At 36.8% G+C, this 26,174-nt stretch overlaps 3 protein-coding genes and 1 pseudogene across 5 annotated transcripts; all 4 read right to left on the bottom strand.

Annotated features, from left to right (window-relative positions):
• Positions 1-3,562: 3,562 nt before the first annotated feature.
• LOC143563783 (putative oxidoreductase At4g09670) lies at positions 3,563-5,651 on the bottom strand. The gene is made up of 2 exons (XM_077051247.1): positions 5,097-5,651; positions 3,563-4,312 (listed from the first exon to the last, which is right to left on the bottom strand). Exons 1-2 carry the CDS (start codon positions 5,562-5,564, stop codon positions 3,695-3,697), a joined length of 1,086 nt encoding a protein of 361 aa, XP_076907362.1. The 5' UTR covers positions 5,565-5,651; the 3' UTR covers positions 3,563-3,694.
• An 819-nt stretch (positions 5,652-6,470) lies between these two features.
• On the bottom strand, positions 6,471-9,630 carry LOC143563782 (cytochrome P450 CYP72A219-like). 2 transcript variants are annotated; one of them, XM_077051246.1, is made up of 5 exons: positions 9,323-9,630; positions 8,129-8,346; positions 7,788-8,028; positions 7,234-7,625; positions 6,471-7,154 (listed from the first exon to the last, which is right to left on the bottom strand). In XM_077051246.1, exons 1-5 carry the CDS (start codon positions 9,600-9,602, stop codon positions 6,729-6,731), a joined length of 1,557 nt encoding a protein of 518 aa, XP_076907361.1. In that variant the 5' UTR covers positions 9,603-9,630; the 3' UTR covers positions 6,471-6,728. The 2 variants fall into 2 exon arrangements, with proteins under 2 accessions (XP_076907361.1, XP_076907360.1); XM_077051245.1 differs by having other exon boundaries at positions 6,478-7,154; positions 7,234-7,621; positions 7,784-8,028.
• Positions 9,631-14,656: 5,026 nt separating this feature from the next.
• On the bottom strand, positions 14,657-18,648 carry LOC143563781 (transmembrane 9 superfamily member 2-like). The gene is made up of 8 exons (XM_077051244.1): positions 18,460-18,648; positions 17,372-17,412; positions 16,705-17,287; positions 16,480-16,617; positions 16,234-16,390; positions 15,197-15,681; positions 14,882-15,123; positions 14,657-14,801 (listed from the first exon to the last, which is right to left on the bottom strand). Exons 1-7 carry the CDS (start codon positions 18,606-18,608, stop codon positions 14,904-14,906), a joined length of 1,773 nt encoding a protein of 590 aa, XP_076907359.1. The 5' UTR covers positions 18,609-18,648; the 3' UTR covers positions 14,657-14,801; positions 14,882-14,903.
• A 1,260-nt stretch (positions 18,649-19,908) lies between these two features.
• On the bottom strand, positions 19,909-25,319 carry LOC143563780 (transmembrane 9 superfamily member 2-like; annotated as a pseudogene). Its single transcript, XR_013140725.1, has 7 exons — positions 25,107-25,319; positions 24,189-24,229; positions 23,525-24,107; positions 23,309-23,446; positions 23,053-23,209; positions 20,214-20,698; positions 19,909-20,128 (listed from the first exon to the last, which is right to left on the bottom strand). The product of XR_013140725.1 is annotated as a transmembrane 9 superfamily member 2-like (transcript).
• Positions 25,320-26,174: the final 855 nt, after the last annotated feature.

Raw genomic sequence — 26,174 nt, 5'->3', positions numbered from 1 at the left:
TCTTTTAATAGCGCCGAGGACTCTCCACACCATAGGCATAGCCTGGATGTAGGATATGCCAGTGGAATCGAAGAAGCTTTGTGTAAAGGAAGGGAACGGATAGCGATAGCCAATAAGGAAAGTGCAAGCTGGAAAACACACCCAAGTCTGTGAATATATGTCGCAACGGATGCTGGAGTCGTACGGTCGGAACACGGTTTCTGGCGGAAACAAAGGATGGAACTCATCGACTTCGGGATCCGTGAGTTTGCAGATTTCGATAGAAGGATTGGCTATTAGGTTTTGTGGTTGCATCTCCGAAACCCAGAATCATCAGAGGATTGCTCGGACGGTTTAGAAGGTGATAGAGAAGATGAAATGATACACATTATTATCAAAGCAAAGGAAACAACAGAGAAGAGAAAGGATACCTGGTGTGTCGCCTGAATATGTGGTTATAAAAGATATAGGGACGGCATATATAGGCGGTTATGATTAATATCAAGGGCTGGATAGTAAATATACCTGGAAACCGTCTAATCACCCAGTTTTGGCAAAAGATTCAAATTTCAAAATGCCAGGTGTAAAGCATAAACACCCGCCATTTTTGGGGAAATTGTTAGGACTGATAGTTTCAATAATGAGGATATGTTATCCTTGAAGATATGCCTGGATCAGTTATCCTCCTGAAGGTTCCAGAACCATGTCTAAGATCAAGGATCCTCAGAGGTTGGTATTATTAACAATTGTTTCATGTGTGTAGGTTATTATTCAACGAATGCAACGACTCTAAGACTGAGTCCATCTTAAATTTCGCTACTAGAAGCTCCTAGCACGTGGTCAAGGAACGTTGGAGGAGTTGTGGAAGAGTGGCGGATAGTTAGGACTTATTGTTAAATGTATTTTTCTTTATAAACATCAAGATAATGATCGATTAGGACTCACTTGTATTCACGCACACTTAGAGCAGAACTCACAATTCTCTCTACACTAGCATTTCATTGTAACATCGATCATAATCTCCAAACCCTTGTAACCTTTTTTGTGATTAATAAATTGGTGATCGACGAGTTGTCATCACCCGGGGTTTTTTTTCTTTTGATCTAAACAAGATCACAGGGTTTTTCCTCGCAACAAATCTCGGTGTTCATTCCATTTTTGTTTAACTGATTTTTGATCGACGATCATTGTTATTAGCATAGCACTATACCTCACTTTTACGGATTTGAATACATTATCCTTAACTGATTTTTATCCAAAAAAATAACCTACTTTATTTTCAGGCAAATGTTGTTTACTTTTTAAGTATAGTAATTGTTTGGCTAGCCTTTTTTTACGAACTATATATATATGTATATATATTTAATCAAGAAAATTTCATTAAAATATTTAGATTATAGGTATTTGTAGTAGAAATACACCAAAGAATCAAACGATTAAGGGTTTCAATCGAAGTATTATTATCAAGAACTTGAATACAATGATTACAGAGAGAGAAAAATCAAGAAGTTACAATGAATTGAACTGAACTAACCAACCCCTAATAACAGACTATTTATCCCCAAATTAGAGATTAACGACTAATGACACAACAATAACGTAAATTTGACAGAAACAGTCCTTCACTTATTAAAATATTGTCATAAACCACCAAAGTTATATCAACAATCAGTTAATGACAACTCCGGTCCCTGAAGTTAGACTTGCCATTTTAACCAAAGTTAGACTTGCCATTTTAACCAACTATTTTATCCTGGATTTGACTTTAACATTCCAACAATTCATTAAAATATATTTAGATTACAGGTATTAAAATATACCTTTTATTTAACAGTAGAATTATAAGCAAGTAGAATTAAACCTCAAAATTTTATTCATACATTGGAAATACAAAATGTGGAGTTGTATTTCGTTATTTATTAGACTCAACGTAGTTGGGCGCCATGGGCCTCGAAAGCGCCCCAAAGCGCCGTGAACACCGCCCTCGGGGGGTGCTTTTGGGGGTTTCGAAGGGTTGAGCGACGGCTACACAGCGCTGGGTGGGGAGAAGGTGGGGGGGGGGGGGGGGAAATAGCAGATGTGATTGGTTGGTTTGTTTTTTGTTTATTTTGATAATAAAATATAATAATATGGTAATGATTTGAAGGGGCTACATCCACTACACCCATTTGAAATGTTGTAAAAGTAGGTCCCAAGGCCGAGCACTCCTCAAGCACTCGCTACAAGGCATGGCGGCAAGGCGAGTTTCTTTTATTCCGCCTAGTTGCTAAGAATCGATCAAAGTTGGTTAACCTCAGCCAGAATCATATCTAGTTGGCCAACTTTGACCGATTTTGACTTAAATAAATAAAACATAATTCGTATTTATGTAATATTAAAGAAATAAATATCATTTTTTCAATTAATGATTTGCAATTTTTAGAATAATTTAATATTTAAAAATGTATTTCTTTTATTTATATTGATATTCACTTATTTTGATATAAATATTAGTAAATTTATGGTATTTGACATACACTGGCGGAACTTAATAGGGGCGGGGAGGGGTCCTGGCCCCCTATTTTTGAGCTCCGGACGTATGTATATAGCTCGTGTATTTTGATCCTAATAGTTGAGAAGGCGTTTGTCACATTTTTTTACAGCAGAAGCTACATAAAAATGGATGAAATAAAAAGGGAGAAAGACAATAAGGTATAGGGGTACTTTTGTAAAAACATTATATTCTAATATTTTATTCCTTAACTTTATATCTTTAAGTTTATATTTTATGTTAGACTATTTAACTTATTTTCCAAAAGTTCTCTTAAGTCTTGACAAATTATAAATTAAGTCAAAATATCTATATTCTATTTTGTTTTTTTGTTTGAAATTTTTATTTAATACATTCTGTATTAATTTATATAATTATTTTTTAATTATGTACTAACTTTTTATCATTGAAAAAAAAGATATAGATGTTGATTGATTAAAAAAAAGTAATTGCAACATATTAGGGTCAGGGGATATAATTTTCCTTATGTTTTAACCCTCTAGTCATTAAATTATGGTTTCGTCACTGATTTTTAGTAATACTTTTGAGCTTACAAATGGTAATATATGATTTCTAAAATCTCAAATCAAACCAACTAAAAAAAATCAGGAAGGAAAAGGGACGGCCAACGAGTCCGGAATGCGACCATCAAAATTCCCGATTACAAATACTAAAATCATTTTTGGCCCTCCCGTATTAAATGTTCAAGTTCCGTCACTGTTGACATATATATAATCTTCAAAAATTATTTGCTTTATATTTATCATTTCCGAGTACACCCAACTTCCTAGTCGGCTGCTTAGGGTCCGCCCAGCGACTTTTGTAACCTTGCCCATTTGAGCAAAAAAAACCCTATGCTGATGTGGCGTCACATGTCACAAAACGCCCAAAAAGGGAGTCCATCCACTACGCATTGGTCTTATTATTGTTATATTATATTAGGATATTATATGATAGTTCATCAAAAACGTGTACGAATTCCACCACAACTTTTTCTTCTATAAAATTTTCCTAAGAAATTTTGCCTCTTACCGGTAGTGCACACATCTTAAAGTGAATACTCCTTAGAGAAGATACACGTTATATAAGTTGACATTGTTTGGTCACTTCACAAGAAGAAAATAATTTTGCCATTTTGGATCTACATATACACTGATATATTTTGCGGCCGATGAGCTTTAATGATCAAATATACACCATCTTAAAACCACTATCGATCGATGATTTCACAGCATCCAAAACAACCTGACTCGTTCTACTGATGTCACCCCACATTGTATCCGGTCTAATCTTGGAATCCTTGATTCCTTTCACCAACCTTGAAAACTCTTTAATCATCAACGCCTCTTGTGGAAGCTCGTTGCGCACTTCAACCTCTTGCTCCTTCATATTCCATCCGATATGAAGATCAACAAAAGCTGCACCTGAGGTGAAATTAAAAGAAGCCGAACTCTCTTCATAAGGAATGATCAAATCTTCAACATGAAATGATCCTTTGGATCCCAAGACTGATACACCCATAGTCTCGTGTGATAGGAACGAGCAGTAAAAGGTTGCTGTGGTTCCCTCTTGCTCCCAGTGAAAGGCAACAGTTGTGGACATGATGACTCCATTGGAGTTGAAAATGGTTGCAGGTAAAGCTATGACAGTAGTGGGCAGTTTATAGTTCATTGCCCACATAATCGCTCCGATGCAATACCAGCCAGCATCCCCTAATGCTCCAAAGCCATCTAAATCTGCTTTTGTTCTGATGTTGTTCTCAAAAAATTGTGGGGGTGGCAAGAATGATGAGGAACTGTAGATCTTCATATAACAAGAAAATGTTATAGGCAAACTAACCGATTTTCACAAAGATAAACCATGAGTTTACAAATGTATTGTAACTTCAAATTATAGTAGCATTATTGTTATTTAATTTCAAATAACTATTACCTATCTACTTGTTACCACAACATATATATTATATACCATCTTCATCCTGGTGCCTATTTTATGATCATCGACCACCAACAACAATTAAGTCACCAACATCCTAACCTAATTAGCCCATAGACATTCGATTAACTTTCAACCTTTTGTGAATAGCTAAAGAATATCACCCAAAAAGAGTTTTAGCTTAATTGGATTTAATGATATATAAATATAACTCATTGGATGATAATTTGACCAGTGATAATATTTCTAGCTTTTAGTTTTGTTAAACACAATCTCACTAGCATAATTGTCATACATTTACATTACACTTGATTCAGGAATTAATCGATTCATGATGATAAAATGCCAGCGGAATTACCCTTGTCAACAAAAGTGATTGTTAAAATTGACATTAGTTAGATTGCAGTTATGGATTATCGTCGGTCAATGAGTTATAGTTTTAGTTTCATCTTGGAAATGTTAAATAACTTCATTGCAGAGAATGAAATATCCTATTGTTGCTAGTACCAAGAAGTACCAAATTATGTCAGTACTAAAATTATAAAAACTTGTTTGATCAGAAGTAAATAATGTGTTATGTTAATAAGACAACACCAAGAAAAACAGAACATTGTAACGAATATAAACCGTTAAAGGTAAACTAAAATGTTACCGTTTTAACTTGACCAAAGAGCTTAGGATCAGCAACAAACTCCTTCATCCTTGCTGTCCTCGGATGATGATACCACATACTTCCATCCATAAACTGGACACCGTTGGATTGACAAGCATCAAGTATCCGATCCAGCTCGCCTACATTTAAAGCCGTTGGTTTCTCCAACAACACATGTTTCTTGTTTTCTGCAGCCAACACAGCCCATTTCAGGTGAAGGCTTGTTGGCAGTGGAACATACACAGCATCGACTAAGGGATCATCCAACACCTCCTCGTAGCTGCCATATATCTTCACCGACTCTGACAAATTGTTTTTAATGGCAAAGTGTTTCGCTTTTTCTATCGAACGACTCGAGATGGCATGAAGGATTGAATTGGGAGAGAGATGTATAGCTCTGCTTACTTTTCTTGCTATCTCAGCACAGCCTAGTATCCCAAAACGAACTTGGGTTTCCTCATCAGACATTTTTTGTTCTATGTCATCTTTGTACTCTCTTGTTTAATTTCTTTATAAGGCTAGGAAAGATAAGATATGAAAAACTGAAAATGTGAACCAACGATTTTTAATCAATTTATAAGATATATAAATGCCCTTTCAGCTACCTTTTGTTCTTGTAATAAAATATTTTATACTATTTTTTAAATGTTTTAATGGTATCATAAAAAATTCTCTCATTTTCAGATTTGAGTAATTATTGTAATACTAGTCCTTTTTAGTAACTCAAATATGTAAAAACTATGTGACCATTATGTATCAAGTCATTTATCTGGTTGGCTTCAATTCATATATATTATTTTTTTAGAACCACCAACAGGACTTGAACTATCACTAGTTGGAGAGTGACACATTTATCCAACACCTTAAACCGATGGAGGATGAAAGTGGATGTCAATCTGTCATATAGCCTCCTTATATTCTTCTACAACAATGGCCATCGATGATTTCACAATTTTCCATTCAACGTTTATTAATTAAATTTAACTTTATATAAAATGTATGAATATTGTATGAACAAATATGAAAGTTTTTTATTAGGCTATGTGTTATGGAGACGTCATCCATGTCATATTGGCATGATAGAGCTTGCTACACCACATGGGCAATTTATATGGGTGCCATAGGTGGGGAGCGACACCCCCAATAACGGCGTTATGCAAAAAAAATAGTGAGCCCACTATCACAACCAAATATTTAATTGTTGAAAACAATAAATTTTTAAATAGTTTAATTATTATTTTTATGAGGTAGTGGCTAGTTAACCCACAATGCTTAAATTAACAGGTGGCTAGTGGTGTGGGGCGATAACTAGCTCGTGCTAGTTATCACTCATCACACCTTACTGATATTAAAAATATGATTGGTGTGATCAAAATACACGTGAGTAAAAAGTTAATGTTTTAGTTACGAATTTGATTAACCAACTACTAAGTTTGTAATGAAGCTATCACGAAATTGCAATTTATGTATAAACATAGTCCAAACTATAAAAACTCTGCATATAGGGCTATAAGTTTTTAATGTCAAGTTGTCAACATATATTACACATTCCTTTTCTTATTACACGAATTATATCATACATAGCCATGTTTTATATGTAGACCTCGAAAACAATAATCCTACAAGAGATTACTAGAGTTTGCGCAAAACTAGACGTGCGCCATACTGTGGTTGAATGGTGAGAACAACGGTAGGAGCATGAACATAGGATTGAGAAAATTCAAAAGAGAACTTTTGTAACATCATTGCGATGGCAATTTTAGCTTCTAGCAATGCAAAGTTTTGCCCAATGCAGAAACGGGGTCCCCAACCGAATGGAAAGTAAATGACTCGATTTTTAGTTGCCTTCGAGATTCCTTCAGAAAACCTTTCGGGCTTAAATTTATGGGCATCACTGCCCCATAGATGCTCATCATAATGCAGTAGGATGACTGGTAACGCAATTTGAATTCCTGATGGTAACGAAAATCCTCCCAATGTGACATCCTTGGCAGCTTTGCGGGATAGTCCAACAAATGGAGGATATAGCCTTAAAACTTCATAGAAGATCATATTTACCTATGTAGAAAGAAAAAAAATGTATCAGAGATGTAAACTGGTATAATTAATTATGTTCACTAACTTTATATACACTTACAACTTTGAGATGATTTAGCCCATCTATATCCAATGTATGTTGGTCTCCAAGAACACTCAAAACCTCTTCTCTAGCACGTGACTGCCATTCTTGATGTTTACTCAACAAAATCATTGTCCAGATAAGCAAACTCGATGTTGTTTCTTGTCCAGCAAGGTAAAAGAGTTTGCACTCTTCAATAACTTCATTGATAGTCATTCCTTGACTCTTACTTTGGTGAAGCTCGACCTCTTTGCTATTAGATTCAAGCAATATTCCTATCAAATCATCATAGTTACCATCTCCAGCCTTCATTGCCTTGAGCCTGTTATGAATGATTCTTAATATTGAATTGTGTACTTCATTATCTATTGCTTTCATCCTCTTGTTCGTCTTTGTTGGAAGAAACCTATGTCGGGATCATAATCTAAACAATTAGCTTAATTTGTTTGTTTCTTATTAACGAAAGCATAACATTGCTTATGGAGAAAAACTAACACAATTTCAACTTTTACTCAAAAACCGTCATCAGTTCGGAATTCACCCCATTTAAAAAAATCGAATTATGTACCTAGATCCGGGGATGTAAACCGACTGTAATGACTCCATCGTAAGTACAGTTTGTTCTCTTATGAGTTCAAATATTCGAATTCCTTCTTCGTAGCTACTTCCGAACGCAGTTCTTGATATCACGTCACTTGTTAAAGCTTGAAGATAAGGCCAAACATCCAACTCACATGACCCATTTGGTGAAATCATTTTCTCCCACTTCCCAATCATTTCACTACAACTTAAATGGAAAGCTGGCACCATATTCTGGGTACATAACGCTTGTTTGATTAGAAAAATGCAAAGTAAAGTAGGTTTTAAGTTAATAATAACATGGACTTGAAATAAAATGCGGATATCAAACTACCTTTAGCTTCTCCACGTGAAAAGCTGGATTAACTAACTTTCTATGCTTGGCCCACTTATCCCCTTCATAGGTCACTAAGCCAGTTAATAAATATTTAATGAATGGATTGGCTCTCATCTTATGAAAGTCATTTAACTTTGTTAATAAATCTTTAATGATCTCTGGGTCCATAATAGTCACTCTTGGGTCCCATCCAATCCATGTGACGAAACTTCTCCCTGCACAAAATTCACAATAACACACATATAAATGAAATTTTACAGAAAACAAAAGAAAACAAAACAATAGAAAGATGTCATTGCAATTGTTGCAATGGAAATTAACTTTTTGACCAAAATCAATAGCCACATGTTAAATGGATTACTTGTCTGAGTTAGTTCATCCACTTTTAATGATGAACTTTAGTTTTTAGCTTCTAAGAAGAAGCATAGCACCTCTTTAATATGATGAACTATAGTTTAATAGCCCATAAATTAGTAATAGTTTTGGGCTTGGAAGTGGTATTATATGATTTTTGAAAACCCAAACAAAACCAACCAAAAGATAAATTAGGGAGGGGACGGATGGGAGTGGCCAGCGAGTGAGGAATGCGACCATCAGAATTCCTGATTCCAAAGACCAAAATTAACAATGTCGTTGCTACTTGCTAATGTCTCGTTGTTGCTTCTTGTCGGAAATTCTGATTCCGTCACTCTAAAATCAATGCAACTTGGTTGTGATTTAAAGGTAAAAGGTTTGAACCACTTGAAGTTTGATTATTTGAAGTTTGATGATTTGTATACTTTGATTATTTTCGGACTCGAATTTAAAAGTTTAAGTTCCGCCACTGAAACCTACGGAAGAGGTTTTTAACTTTTCCATTGTCATTGATATCTAATCTATTTTGTCTTCATCGGAAAATAAACACTATCAGAATATGAAATATCTTAGTCTGGTGAGGCACAAGCACAACTCAACAAACCCATAGTTGGTTTTATCATTATTCTTTCATTTAATCTTATAATTTAAAAAGAACTTGTTTTCAGTTACTAATTAACCCTTATTTCCTTAAAAAGTACGGAGTAATATTCACTAATACTATTTGTTATCAGTTGATCAATTCTTTCATAATCCCAAAATATATACACCTTGTTTTTATGGTTGCTAAATCATTCTAGAAGGTCCAAAGTCAACGTAAGAAAGAAGTCAACTCACCATATTTTTGCAGAGATTGATGGTTGAAAGTGGCAATGTGTGGTAGAACTTCATCTTCATGATCGATATTAATAGTCTTAGATTTGGATTGTTGAAACATCATAGACAACTCTTTCATATCTCCAAACAAAAACTTGTATTTGTTTCCATTAATCCCTTGATTCCTCAGGTACTTCTCTAGCTTTCTCGGTCTCACCCACACCATGTTTACTATCTTCCACGCGCATAGTATAACTACTAAAGCACATGAGATCGCCACCGTGTTTGTTACCGCATCCATCGTGGTGTTTTTTCTTCAAAGAGTATGAAATTTAGGATAGAGAGAGAAAGAGAAAGACTCGTGTAGGGGTATGGTACTAAACCCGGTTTTACGACCCTAAATTTATTATGTTTGGCTTATTTTATTATATGGACTAATACAATGTTATTGGGCTGAGGGGGTTTTGTGGAGGTAACCCTAACTGGGCTAGGCCCATTAAGGTACCATGATGGTGGCCATGAGACTCACTATATAAGGAGGTCTCCACCTCCTTATTAAGGAGTCATGCTCAATAAGAGCCACCACCACTTTTTTGTGTCTGTAAACAAGAGATCTTTTAGATTTCTTAGCAGTCACCTCCACACCCCCGAAAAACCATTGCAGGTCTCAAGCAACCGGAGAAGAAGATCAAGACGTGGTTCGTTCATCTCGAAAATCCGTGGAAACATCGTCATGGATCAGGTCAGATTCATTTCATGCTTCGACATTGGCGCCATCCGTGGGACGGCAACGAACTACCCTTCGATCTTCATCTCGGCTGTCAGATCTCTCCAAGGAAAGACCCAGATCTGGAAGTTTACAGAAAAAGGCTTCAAGGCTTGTTCTATTAAAGCTCAAAAAGATCCATAGATCTGAAAGAGGCTTCCAGATCTGTGCGAAAAGAAACTGCGGACTCGAATGATCAAGTCTCCGGATCTGTGATGGTTTTAAATCTGCTCCGAGCTTCAGATCTATCCAGATCTGATTTACATATCTAGATCTAAATTACAGACCTGGATTTTAGGTTTAAAATTGCAGGTCTAACTCTTAAATTGCAGATCCAAAAATTACCAGACTTCCGCCGCCATGTACGCGCGCCCGCGGATTCTCATTCCGCAGCCGTGCATGTGCCGCCGCGGGAACCACCACGTGGTTTTCGCGCAAAAGACCTTCACCATGTGGGTTTTGCGCAGAAGACTGCCACCACGCATGCTCGCCAGCGGGTCACCATTCCGCCGACATGCGTGAGCGCCCGTGGAAACCACCGCGGAAACCACCATGTGGGTTTTGCGCAAGAGACCTCCGCCATGCACGCGCACTCGCGAGTCACCACTCCATCGCCGCGCATGCGCGCATCAGGCCTCGCGCCAAACTTAAAGGTTGGGAATCCTCATAATATCCCATATGGCTACACGCCAAACTTAAAGGTTGGGAATCCTCATAATATCCCATATGGCTACGTGCCAAACTTAAAGGTTGGGAATCCTCATAATATCCCATATGGCTACGCGCCAAACTTAAAGGTTGGGAATCCTCATAATATCCCATATGGCTACGCGCCAAACTTAAAGGTTGGGAATCCTCATAATATCCCATATGGCTACGCGCCATACCTAAAGGTTAGGAATCCTCATAATATCCCATATGGCTACACGCCATACTTTAAGGCTGGGAATCCTCATAATATCCCATATGGCTACGCGCCATACTTAAAGGTTGGGAATCCTCATAAACCCATACGGCTTCGCGCCGAATATAAGACCGAACGCGGCTCCGCTCCGTTCAACTTGCACACCACCATGATGCTTGAGCGCAGTCGCATATCACATGCTCATGCACCACATATGCTCACGCATCACATATGCTCACGCATATTACATATGCTTACGCATCACATGCTCTCACATATCACAGTCTACGCGCACGCGCACGCAACATCTGCGCGTGGCGCATAGCGCAAAGTCTACGCGCACGCGCATGCAACATCTGCGCATGGCGCATGACACAAAGCCAGAGCCTATGCGCACGCGCGTGCAACATCTGCGCGTGGCGCATAGCACGAAACCAAAGCCTATGCGCAAGCGCATGAAACATCTGCGCATGACACAAAGTCTACGCGCACGCGCATGCAACATCTGCGCGTGGCGCGGGACATAAAGTAGCTCGTAAGTCGCCTCACGCGCAAGCTTTATTACTCTCATAGCTCGTAAGCCGCAACTTGCGCAAGCTCCATTATTATTATAGCTCGTAAGCCGCAACTCGCGCAAGCTCCATTATTATTATAGCTCGTAAGTCGCCTCACGCGCAAGCTTCATTATTCTTATAGCTCGTAAGTCGCCTCACGCGCAAGCTTTATGTTTCTTACAGCTCATAAGTCGCCTCACGCGCAAGCTTCATTATTCTTATAGCTCGTAAGTCGCCTCACGCGCAAGCTTTATGTTTCTTACAGCTCATAAGTCGCCTCGCACGCAAGCTTCATTATTATTATAGCTCGTAAGCCGCGACTCGCGCAAGCTTTATTAATCTTATAGCTCGTAAGTCGCCTCACGCGCAAGCTTCATTATTCTTATAGCTCGTAAGTCGCCTCACGCGCAAGCTTTATGTTTCTTACAGCTCATAAGTCGCCTCGCGCGCAAGCTTCATTATTATTATAGCTCGTAAGCCGCCTCACGCGCAAGCTTCATTATTCTTAGAGCTCGTAAGTCGCCTCACGCGCAAGCTTTATGTTTCTTACAGCTCGTAAGTCGCCTCACGCGCAAGCTTTATGTTTCTTACAGCTCGTAAGTCGCCTCACGCGCAAGCTTTATGTTTCTTACAGCTCCTAAGTCGCCTCACGCGCAAGCTTCATTATTCTTATAGCTCGTAAGTCGCCTCACGCGCAAGCTTTATGTTTCTTACAGCTCATAAGTCGCCTCGCGCGCAAGCTTCATTATTATTATAGCTCGTAAGCCGCGACTCGCGCAAGCTTTATTATTCTTATAGCTCGTAAGTCGCCTCACGCGCAAGCTTTATTACTCTCATAGCTCGTAAGCCGCAACTCGCGCAAGCTCCATTATTATTATAGCTCGTAAGTCGCCTCACGCGCAAGCTTCATTATTCTTATAGCTCGTAAGTCGCCTCACGCGCAAGCTTTATGTTTCTTATAGCTCATAAGTCGCCTCGCGCGCCAGCTTTATTATTCTTATAGCGCTCGTAAGACGCCTCGCGCGCAAGCTTTATTATTCATACAGCTCGTAAGCCGCCTCACGCGCAAGCTTTATTATTCATACAGCTCGTAAGACGCCTCGCGCGCAAGCTTTATTATTCATACAGCTCATAAGACGCCTCGCGCGCAAGCTGTTATTATTCTTATAGCTCGTAAGACGCCTCGCGCGCAAGCTCCATTATTACAGCTCATAAGTCGCCTCGCGCGCAAGCTTTATTATTCTTATAGCTCGTAAGTCGCCTTACGCGCAGGCTTTATTATTCTCATAACTCGTAAGCTGCCTCGCGCGCAAGTTATGTTACATTATTATCGAGATGCGCGCTCCATCTTTTATCAGGCCTCGCGCCACTATGATGCGTGCTATATCTTATTTATGACAGGGCACCATCATTATCATAAGGACCGCAACATGTCACCATCATGAGGAAAACCTCCCAAAACTCAAAGACAATAAAGACAAGGCCAAAGAAAAGGGAAAAAACCGCCCCATGACCTAACACACCTCATAAAGTCCAGCGCTCCACCTAGACGCTTGCGCGCCCAGGAGCAACGCTGGACTTGGGGGGCTTGTAGGGGTATGGTACTAAACCCGGTTTTACGACCCTAAATTTATTATGTTTGGCTTATTTTATTATATGGACTAATACAATGTTATTGGGCTGAGGGGGTTTTGTGGAGGTAACCCTAACTGGGCTAGGCCCATTAGGGTACCATGATGGTGGCCATGAGACTCTCTATATAAGGAGGTCTCCACCTCCTTATTAAGGAGTCATGCTCAATAAGAGCCACCACCACTTTTTTGTGTCTGTAAACAAGAGATCTTTTAGATTTCTTAGCAGTCACCTCCACACCCCCGAAAAACCATTGCAGGTCTCAAGCAACCGGAGAAGAAGATCAAGACGTGGTTCGTTCATCTCGAAAATCCGTGGAAACATCATCATGGATCAGGTCAGATTCATTTCATGCTTCGACAACTCATATATATAAAAAGATATGTCACGTAAGTTCTATATATATATATGTATATATATATATATATATCCAAGTTTGTGTCACGTTCCTCCTAGATCCCAATATTATTTACAGAAATTAGAAAGAAAAGGTTAAAACAAAGGTTTTTGTAAACTTACTTGGAAGGAAATGACAAGTTAGTTGTAAACAAAGGTTTTTTTAATATAAGTTGATCCACGGACACTATCATCTGGAATAATTACGACTTTGTAGTCACTAAAATCCAAAACGTTATCGTCAAACAGTAACTGGAAGGAAATGACATATGCAATGACCCAATGCATGTCCTTATCCTTTTCCTCTTTTCATTGTCTCCTTATCTAGTCATCACTACTACAAAGTCCAAACATGTGCAATCAAATGTAATTTGTCTTAAAATAAGAAACCAAGATCTTTATGTGTTATAATAATAAGAAAAGTTAAAAATATTACCGTGTTCAGTTTGTACTAAGATTATATTTATGGAAAAGAAGAAATTTCTAACACTAATCGAAATGAAAATAATCAAATTGTTTGGTTGTCACATTCAACACGTTTCCATTTGTATGTTTTAACGCATTTACAACTCGAGTACAATACATCAACCCATTTGCCTCAATGAGATAAACGGTTAATGTGGGCATGTTTGGATTCAACCATTCAGCATGCTAACCCAATACAATTGAAAGCCCCTAGTTTGATGGTTGATTCGTTTATTTTCTTAATTATCGGTTACAAATTCAAATAAAAATAACCTTTTAAAAGTTTATTTTAGCTTCCCATGTCCCGTTCACCATCACTGTATTCTTTATTGTATTTCTCCAAGGTACAAACCGAAACGCTTGAAGCTAAAGGAAAATGAGACTTCGGCATCTAAAAGTTAATGATTCAGATGACAGAAGAAAAATGAGAATCTTTAAAATTTTGAGATGAAGATGGAGACTAACATAAGTGATCGATCATAACTAGTTTTTGGTGATTATGATCATATGTAAAACAATAACCCAATGCAGATGAACACACTATAGATATGGAGTTCAATTACAAACAAGGGTCTATATATATGTGTGTCAAAATTGAGTGTATAGTTCATCCTACCTTCCTATTTTCTTTTCAAAAGCAAAAACAAAAACAAACATAAGCACTAACATATCAAAACATAACTTTATCTTATTAACCTAATAAAACATAAAACGGTCTTCAACATCATGGCCACATACTAGTTTCCTTTAAGCTTTCACATTCAGCAGAAGCAGAAGCAGCTCCTGGAACACATAGCTAAAACATATACATGAACATGATACATATCACATTATTACACACGCATGTGTATAGAACACGTTACCTGAGTATGGAACGTTGAGCTTCTATTCACACTTAATGGATCGGTATATGTTTCGGACAAAGAACAAAGCAGCACGGAAACCTACCGTCCCGAGCATGAGAAAGAAACCATAACAGATGCAAGCCATGTAACCAAAGAAAAACGAAGTTTGCATGAACCCCGACATGTCAGAACGCTCATAGTAATAATACACGCAATACCCATAGATAAAGACACCCGTTGAGCCACCACAGAGAAAAGACCTGATAACATTTTAAAGCACAAGTCAACTATTATACCACAAAAGTCAAATGTCAAAAATGAGATTATACATACCTCCACCACCATTGATGGTCTTCAGCAGCAAGTTGGAAATAAGTCAATGCGACAGTAATAAAGGCAGTAACAATGAGGAGGATGATAAAGACTATAAATAAGATACTGTAAATGGTATAAATCTTGTGGCCCCACACACTGGCAAAGATGTAATAAAGCTCAATGTAGATTGCACTGAAAGGAAGAAAACCAGCCATGGCCATTTGAGGGATGGTTTTACGGTACCAAGGCAATGGCGGGATCTCTCTTGGGTATTTTGTCGTGCGAACGGGTGCCTGAAATTCAGCCTTGCTGTTTTTGCCAGCAATACCACCCAATACTAGCAATGGTGATGTCACCAACGTCCATATTAATACAATCACCACTATTGTACCAAAAGGTAGAGCTGCGGTAGCAGTGTATGCGATTGCAACCGTGTTTAGGAAACAGAAAGTCAGAAAGAGGGGCCCACAGAACAGGCAGCCAGTCAATAGTAAGTTCCGCACCTGTTGTTTAAAATCAACATATTAGATTAACTGTTATCAACATTGATCTAAAATAATATAAGTAGAGTAACATATTTCATATTACATTCAGTGAAGTATTCGTAAGCCGTTCAGCAGGAAGTTCGTTTATAAACAAATGAACATGAGCACATCCCTCGTTCGTGAACGTTCATTTACGTTATGTTGGTTTGTTATCAATTTGTTTATGTTAGTTATTTAAGTTTGTTTTGGTTGCAAAATTTAAGCCCATTACTCTACAATTTAGTCTAGTTTTAGTAGATCTTTAGACCCAACAGCTTTATGTACATGCTTGCATTCAATTGTTGCACAATTATGTTTCTTCATCTATGTTGGGTTATATTCGTTCATTTATGTTTGTGAACCTTTCGTTCATACTATTAACAAACGAATACAAGCACACCCATTTTCTTATCGAACAAACATGGACCAAGAAACCCTTGTGTTCAATCGTTTGTTAGGTTAAAGTTAAATGAAAAAACAAAAACATGATCCATTCATGTCCGTTTGGTTCATTTACAGGCCTATACATACCCAGTTGGTTCCTTCTAGCTGGTGATAAAATGAGGTTGCAGTGTAGCCTGCAATTCCGGATGTAAGAGCATATATGACAACCAGTGCGGTAAAGAGAGCTCCTCGGTTATATGGATAGAATACACCAACAAGAGCAAGCCCGAAAATGAAAAGTGCACTGAAAACCAAAAAGTAGTTAATCTGTTAATGTTAGTGCTAACAATAAATAATCTGAAATGAAAGGCGTGAAATATTTACTTTACTTACAGAGCAAATAGTTGGGTACCGGAACCGAGTGCAGCAGCAAACAGAGACTTGTACTTCGGGTACCTAAAAACATCACCATGAATGTACTTCCATCCAGTTTCCTCTTGATCATCAGCTGCCTCTTCATCATGAGCATACCTTTTTTTCAAATAACAATAATTATACAATCAATGGAAGACGGGAAAAGATTATAAAAAGAAAATTGGAATTAAATCATTGAATTACTTGACAAAATCATTCTTAAGGACTCGCATAAGAATGGTGGCAAGGAAACCGGTTAACAGAAGAACCGTGACACACGAGTTAATAATTGAAAACCAATGAATTTCAAGGTGATGTGGTTGTGAAGAAGATTGAGCATATTTCTCCATTCTACTCTCATAAGGAACGTTAGTTTCTTTCCACCTCACGGTGTACATAAATTCCACCTCAGTTTCTTTGTCTTCAGTGAGATCCACAACAGCACTAGGGTCAGCCTTTGCGTTTATTTCTATCACACGATCTTTGTTGTAGTGGATCTCAAAATGAAGATGTTTAAACAGATAGTATTTTTCCTCACTAGGGTCATTTTTGTCCTTTTCAACCTTGCCTAGAAAGCCCCAAAAAGGTAAGTCGTCGTAGTACATTTGGAAATAGTAATCTTTGGTAACCGCACTTCGGAATTTGGATACTTCGGCTTTTGAGAGTGTTTTTTTGCAAACGGTTTCTGAGTCTTTTTCAACCATGAAGTCGAGTTTATAAGGAGCACTGACTAAACGGTCTCCGTTTAGTACTTCACCAAGAGCTTCTGATTTCTCCCTTAAATGAGCTGCAAATAACAATAAGCTAAATTCAAGCTAAACAATAGACAATAATCAATAACAAAAAAGAGGCTGAATACTTGCAAACATACCTGGTAAACAAAATGGCAAATCAAAATATCTGTATGTTTCACTGTAAAATAAGACAAGGATATAAAAATGAGCTTTACAGAGCAGACGTTAATATAACTAATATGATGTAACAAGCTGAAGGTTCAAAAAAATAAAACAAAACATAATTGTCTTTGCCCACAAAAATAAGATATGATTTCCAGATTGATGTCATGAAATTATTATTGGCAATCTCTAATCATAGACTTTTAAAATTAGTTCTGCACCAAGGTCAAACGCAGCCTTTGCGCCATTTCTTAATAGCTCTTCTCGATTCGCATAGTCATCAGTTTGAACTATACACATGATTGATGCTCACAAAGTGCGCATCAAACAACAATATTTATATCAAAGATAATTTAACAATGTCATGTAATGATCAACAAGTAAAATAAACATATATTCATAATGTTAACGTAGTAATACACAGAGTGAAAAAAAAAACTTTTTATACCTCACCTATTACCTAATATCAACCCTTAACAAACAGACTCTATTTGTGCCCATTGCTTTGCCCCTGATTGGCCCTAATCATACCTTAACTCTGGCCTTAACTCCGGCACTTTGCGACAATTCCCAGCCAATTTCCAGCACACACACTTTTATATGAAACTTTTATATATACAGGCATTTTTTATATAAATTACTTATAATATTGTGTGAATATAAATTTACACATGAAAATGTGTATATATAAAAATGACTTATAAAAAATGTGTGTGTATATAAACTAATAAAAGTTACATATAAAATATGTGTGTGCATATAAAAATTCCAATCCAGATTAATCGCTGGTCCCCACACCAACGCCAGATTAGCCAACTCTACAACACCGCCTACATCTAAACTCAGCTGAAGCATCACCAAACAATCTAAAACCTCGATTAACTATAATTAAAAAACTAATCAAATAAAACCCTAGTTAACATTACTGAAAGTGAGAATCTGAGATCCAGCAAACCACAACACACAAAAACCCTAATTCTACCAAATCAGATCCACCAATTCGTTAACAAAAACCAAATGTATAAAACGGAGATCTAACAGGTGTATAGAGACGATTACATACCTAGGGTTATGAAATGGGCCAACTTTGTTAGCGTACAGAGGTACTTCATCGCCAGGTTTGTATTTGTGATCTGAGGCGTCCGATCGAACTTCGTCTACGCATAATGCCACTACCAGCAGTGCCACCGTCAGCCACCGTATCACCGACATGTTTCTGGTGGTAAGTAAGTTGGATTGGATACCAATAGATCCGATCGATCTTGTTTGTATACATGTTACTCAATCTATATCAGGGGCTTTATATAGTCGGTAACGTTTGTTCAAGGGTGCTTTTCGTGCCTTTTCCAAAGTCATATAACTTACATAAATGGCCCTTTGCGTTTTGTTTAGCAACTTGTTGTCCGTTTACATGTCATTTTAGTGTAATCATTTGAGTAATGATATGTTAAAAGTTTTTTTCCAAAAAACGGCTTTTGTACCAACGATTGGAGAGTTCGAGTCTGTTAACGATTTAACCGGTCAATTTTTTTAATGGGTCGGTGGACTCTATCAGTGACTTTTGCAGACTTCACTTGCAGATGGGTTTCTAAGTATAGGATCAGTCGTCACCTCTATGTTTTGGTAAAGTTTCTCTAAGAATGCAAGTCCTTTCGCAGAGGGAGGGTTTAAGGAAACAATCAAACGATAATGTAGAGGAATTATGCATCATCTTTCAATTAGTAAATTTATCTAACATCATCGATTTTTGAAGTTAGATAAAAAAAAGCCCCATTGTTACTAGAATAATTGAATCGAATGTAAAGGGAATACTGATTCCAACTTTAGCTTAAAAAGTATTCCAAGTCATTACATCTTTAGTTATAGAAGTTTTAAGCATGTATTAGAAATTTACAAGTCATTTTACATGGACATCACATGAATGTTGGACCAAGATTAGTTAATTGAAGATGAAACTCTTAACAAAAGCCACATCTAAATTAGAAGTTGGATCATTTTGTAAAATGGATTTCGTATGTATCAAAACCCAAAAAAAAAATAGCAATCAAATTAGTTAATCACGAACCGGTCCTTAAGATATGTTCAGATTGTAAGTCTGATCTGTTTTCAAAACTTACAGATACTAATATATAATATACTATAGACTATAGAGCTACGTTTACGAAGGATATGGTACTAATGTTGTAATGAGTAGAGGGGATATTGAAGGGTGCAATTAACTGAAGTGACACAAACTTTAATCTAATTACAAGCTACATATTAAAATGGTATGTCCAAAATTGACTAGGTATGATTTAGTTCCTATTAAACGTTAAAAGAAACAACACAAACTAGCAGATCAAAACATTTATCATCAAGTAAACTAGTTCCCATAGCTTTAATAATTCCACCCTGGGCCGCAGCAACTCCTGCCACAAAACAAGATTCGTGCATACACACCTTTTAGACATCAGACACATAAATTGTAACATATCCACAAAGCAACGGGGCATACCTAAGTGAACACTGACTTCTATTCACACTTGATTGACCGGTAGATGTGGCGGACAAAGAACAAAGCCGCCCGAAAACCGACCATTCCAAGCATGAGAAAGAAACCATAGCAGATGCAAGCCATGTACCCAAAGAAAAACGACGTTTGCATGAATCCCGACATGTCAGAACGCTCATAATAATAATACAAGCAATACCCAAATATGAAAACACCAGTTGACCCCCCACACAAGAAAGACCTGAAAACAATTCACAAATAAAAGTCAAAGAACTAGACACAATATGTTAAAATTTAAAAATGTTACATGATTGCATAATACATACCTCCACCACCATTCATGATCTTCAGCAGCAAGTTGGAAGTAAGTCAATGCGACAGTAATAAAGGCAGTAACAATGAGAAGGATGATAAAGACTATAAATAAGATACTGTAAATAGTATAAATCTTGTGGCCCCACACACTGGCAAAGATGTAATAAAGCTCAATGTAGATTGCACTGAAAGGAAGAAAACCAGCCATGGCCATCTGAGGGATGGTTTTACGGTACCAAGGCAATGAAGGAATCTCTCTTGGGTATTTTGTCGTGCGAACGGGTGCCTGAAATTCAGCCTTGCTGTTTTTGCCAGCAATACCACCCAATACTAGCAATGGTGATGTCACCAATGTCCATATTAATACGATCACCACTATTGTACCAAAAGGTAGAGCTGCGGTAGCAGTGTACGTGATTGCAACCATGTTCAGGAAACAGAAAGTCAGAAAGAGAGGCCCACAAAACAAGCAGCCAGTCAATAGTAAGTTCCTCACCTGTTGATTAAAATCAAATATAACATTTAACGATTATTCACGTTGATTTTAAAGTAGAATAAACATCATATATACCCTTACAAAATTGAAATTTTTAATATATACCCAACTAAAACTAAAAATATCATATATAGCCAATTAAATGAATTTTTACTTGATGACTACTCTACTCATTTCTGTTATCTTTTATTTGGATTTTGATCGACGATACACAAGCGAGAACCAAGACGTCGTATCTCCTCTTTTGTTCTCTCGACAGCATATAATCGAACAATCGAATCTGTATTTTCGAATCAGATCATCAAACTCGAACAAGATAACCAAACCAGGTATAATCGCATAATAATTGAACCAGGTATAACCTCATGATAATCTTGTGGCCCCACACACTGGCAAAGATGTAATAAAGCTCAATGTAGATTGCACTGAAAGGAAGAAAACCAGCCATGGCCATCTGAGGGATGGTTTTACGGTACCAAGGCAATGAAGGAATCTCTCTTGGGTATTTTGTCGTGCGAACGGGTGCCTGAAATTCAGCCTTGCTGTTTTTGCCAGCAATACCACCCAATACTAGCAATGGTGATGTCACCAATGTCCATATTAATACGATCACCACTATTGTACCAAAAGGTAGAGCTGCGGTAGCAGTGTACGTGATTGCAACCATGTTCAGGAAACAGAAAGTCAGAAAGAGAGGCCCACAAAACAAGCAGCCAGTCAATAGTAAGTTCCTCACCTGTTGATTAAAATCAAATATAACATTTAACGATTATTCACGTTGATTTTAAAGTAGAATAAACATCATATATACCCTTACAAAATTGAAATTTTTAATATATACCCAACTAAAACTAAAAATATCATATATAGCCAATTAAATGAATTTTTACTTGATGACTACTCTACTCATTTCTGTTATCTTTTATTTGGATTTTGATCGACGATACACAAGCGAGAACCAAGACGTCGTATCTCCTCTTTTGTTCTCTCGACAGCATATAATCGAACAATCGAATCTGTATTTTCGAATCAGATCATCAAACTCGAACAAGATAACCAAACCAGGTATAATCGCATAATAATTGAACCAGGTATAACCTCATGATAATCTTGTGGCCCCACACACTGGCAAAGATGTAATAAAGCTCAATGTAGATTGCACTGAAAGGAAGAAAACCAGCCATGGCCATCTGAGGGATGGTTTTACGGTACCAAGGCAATGAAGGAATCTCTCTTGGGTATTTTGTCGTGCGAACGGGTGCCTGAAATTCAGCCTTGCTGTTTTTGCCAGCAATACCACCCAATACTGGCAATGGTGATGTCACCAATGTCCATATTAATACGATCACCACTATTGTACCAAAAGGTAGAGCTGCGGTAGCAGTGTACGTGATTGCAACCATGTTCAGGAAACAGAAAGTCAGAAAGAGAGGCCCACAAAACAAGCAGCCAGTCAATAGTAAGTTCCTCACCTGTTGATTAAAATCAAATATAACATTTAACGATTATTCACGTTGATTTTAAAGTAGAATAAACATCATATATACCCTTACAAAATTGAAATTTTTAATATATACCCAACTAAAACTAAAAATATCATATATAGCCAATTTAAATGAATTTTTACTTGATGACTACTCTACTCATTTCTGTTATCTTTTATTTGGATTTTGATCGACGATACACAAGCGAGAACCAAGACGTCGTATCTCCTCTTTTGTTCTCTCGACAGCATATAATCGAACAATCGAATCTGTATTTTCGAATCAGATCATCAAACTCGAACAAGATAACCAAACCAGGTATAATCGCATAATAATTGAACCAGGTATAACCTCATGATAATCGGTATAACCTCATGATAATCGAACAATAAACAATCTAAGAATTTAAGAATATGAGTAAAAGTAAAATAACAAAATTAAGTTAGCGGTGATAGCGGCGCAAAAGGGGATAGCGGCGCAACTTGTTGCTCGCTTACCCATTATCCAGATGTAGTTCGGTTTGTGTTATATATAAAAGGATCAATATTTTCTCATTATGGATTTGCAGTTGTGACCTGTTTATATTAGTTAAAACGGTAAAAATATACTATAAAAACAGGTAAATACAATATAATTGAAGTTAAGAATGGGAAAATATGAATCTTTAAAGTTTTAAAAAAATAAAGAGTAAAATGATCATATATTTAATTGTTTTCTTAAGAATTGGATATATATGATATTCTAACTACTATGCAAGGGCTGGGTATGCATAACATTTTTAGTTTTGTATGAGTATATATGATAGTTTTCAGCTTGCAGGGATATATATATAATTGTCCCTTAAAAAAAGTAGAGTAACTAATAATATACCCAGTTGGTTCCTTCTAGCTGGTGATAAAAGGAGGCAGCAGTGTAGCCTGCAATCCCGGAAGTAAGTGCATATATGACAACCAGTGCAGTAAACAGAGCCCCTCGATTATATGGATAAAATACACCAACAAGTGCAAGCCCAAAAATAAAAAGCGCACTGAAAAAGGTCAACAAGTAGTCAAAGTTAACACAATTCAAAACTAAACAAATGAAGATGAAAAGTGTGAAACAATCAATACACCAGTATTCTACTTACAGGGAAAATAGCTGAGTGCCAGAACCAAGTGCAGCAGCAAAAAGAGACTTGTACTTCGGGTACCTAAACACATCACCGTGAATGTACTTCCAACCTGTTTCCTCTTGATCATCAGCTTCCTCTTCATCATGAGCATACCGTTTTTTTTTCAAAAAACCATAATAGAAACAAATCATTATAAGAAAAGAATAGTATTTAAATCATTTAATAACTTACTTGACAAAATCATTCTTAAGGACTCACATAAGAATGGTGGCAAGGAAACCAGTCAACAGAAGAACCGTGACACATGAGTTGATAATTGAAAACCAATGAATTTCAAGGTGATGTGGCTGTGAAGAAGTCTGTGAATATTTCTCCATTCTACTCTCATAAGGAATATCAGTTTCTTTCCACCTCACTGTGTACATAAACTCCACATCAGTTTCTTTGTCTTCGGTGAGATCCACAACAGCAGTAGGATCAGCCTTTGCGTTTATCTCAATCACACGATCTTTATTGTAGTGGACCTCAAAATGAAGATGCTTAAACAAGTAATATTTTTCCTCACTAGGGTCATTTTTGTCCTTTTCAACCTTCCCTAGAAAGCCCCAAAAAGGCAAGTCATCATAGTACATTTGGAAATAATAATCCTTAGCAACTGCCTTTCTGAACTTCGTTACTTCCTCTTTTGTTAGTTTTTTCCTGCAAACAACTTCTGAATCCTTTTCAACCATAAACTCAAGCTTATATGGAGCACTGACTAAACGGTCTCCATTCAGTACTTCACCAAGTGCTTCTGGTTTCTCCTTTAAATGAGCTGGTAAAATACATTAAGGTCAATAACTTACGTAAAATCACAAAATAAAAGGTAATAAGTGATAAATCAACAAATACACACCTGGTAAACAGAATGGAAGATCAAAAAACCGGTATGTTTCACTGCACAGAGATAGTTATTGAAGAAATGAGTATCAGACACGATGAAGATATAAGCAGGCATATGACTTTAACATACTGGAAATTATGTATAATGTTCTTTATGCTTATAGATAATAGATAAAAATATCAAACAACCGGTACGTTTCACTAGAGATGGCAATTCACGTCTTATCATGTTTAACAAGTTAAAAACGCGATTAACGCAAGTACCAAACATGTTTAACACTTGGCTTTGGTGGTTTGAGTGTGGCAATTATATGTTTTATATGTCAATCATGAGAAATTATGAACCCTAGCCTCCTAATTTTAATTATTTAAAAAAAGAATAAAATTGCATAATGTACTTTTTTTGCTAAACAGATATTATCGTGTCTAAACAGGTACCCAATTTGCAAGCTCTCCGTTTCACAGAAGAGCGATAGCTTTTGATAAAAACAAGTGTCAGACAGAATTAAAATATAAGCAGGTATATAACTTAAATTATATTAAAAATTATGTAAATAATGTTATTTATGTTTATAAATAATATATGCTGGAGTATTAAAACACATATATCTCACTAAAAATACAACAAAACCACCTCGAAAGAAGCTAGATCAAGATCAACGTTTCAGATCTTCAACATCTTTCAGTTTACTAACCTTCAGTTACAACATACACTCAACTCTATAACTAAGCAGTGAGATTAACAGCATAAAACCCTAATTTCAACATAATTAAACAATTGAACCTGAGATCCAACAAATCAGAAAACATAAACCCTAATTCATCTTAAATCAATCGACTAACTAGCAAAATGATGAATTTAAACACATGAGTTGCAGAATAACAACAGGATCTACAAAACTTGAACGCGTATAGCAGAGATCTAGCATACCTAGGGTTATGAAAGGGGCCGACTTTGTTGGCGTAGATGGGAACGTCGTCGTTAGGTTTGTACTTGTGATCGGAAGCACCTGATCGGACTTCAACCACCAGTAATGCCACCAGCAACCACCGGATCACGGTCATCGTCGTCAACATCTTTGGTGTCTGGTGTGGATAGAGATATTGTGTGTAATGTAAACATTGGGGGGTTTGTATACTCCGTAGGAGCTGTTCAAGGGCTTTTACGTCATTTCAGAATTTTATTTTATTTTTCTCTTACTCTTTTTAGTTTAGTTTGAGATTAAGTTTGAAAAATAATTATTGGTTTATTGGTTTTTTCAGAAAATCATTTTGAAAAGTCAGGATTTGAAGCTTTTGAAAAACTGTTTTTTAACTCTTTTAAAAAGCTAAAATAAGAAAGATTTTTGTGATTGTCAAACACATTTTAACTTTTTGGCTTTTTGAAAACACTGATAAGCCAATAAGCATTTTTCAAACTCAATCTCAAACATGGCCTTAGTTTTAACCAATATTTTCATACATGGATCGAACAGTGAACCGAACGAACTACCGGTTCAACCGGTCGAACAAATTTTATTTCAAAATGTCGTTCAAGGTTAAAAAAAATAGGTTTTTTCTATAGTGAACCAGATCAACCATTTGGACTGGTTCACCGATTCGAACCGAACGATTTTTAGATAACCAAGAGAGCTACATAGAGCTGGACTGGCCCAGATGATTGAATCCCTGTCGAACCGGTTCACTGTTGAAAACATTGGTTTTGACTTCTCACTTCCATAGCCTTTATTCTCGTTATATTTAACTCACAAACAATTATTTTATTATTTTATTTTGTTTCTATTTCATACACTTCAAAATTTTATAGATGGATGAATAGTAAACCCGTCGCTACTATTTCTATCATTTTTTTCTTTATTATAAAGATTCCATTATATGATGTTTTACATGTTTACTCAAATTTCTTTTTCAAAATTAATAGAGAAAGTGGGTTTTGAAGACTTCAACGTGAGTGCTTACCGGTAGAAGTGCATAGATCATGTGTTTTTTAGTAACTAAA

The sequence above is a fragment of the Bidens hawaiensis genome, unplaced genomic scaffold (genome assembly GCF_021521415.1).
Source record: "Bidens hawaiensis isolate Kalapana, Puna unplaced genomic scaffold, B.hawaiensis_p1.1 tig00021522_1, whole genome shotgun sequence".
NCBI classification, from domain to species: domain Eukaryota; kingdom Viridiplantae; phylum Streptophyta; class Magnoliopsida; order Asterales; family Asteraceae; genus Bidens; species Bidens hawaiensis.
The sequence above is the reverse complement of the archived record's forward strand: the minus strand, read 5'-3'. Positions and strand labels throughout refer to the sequence as shown.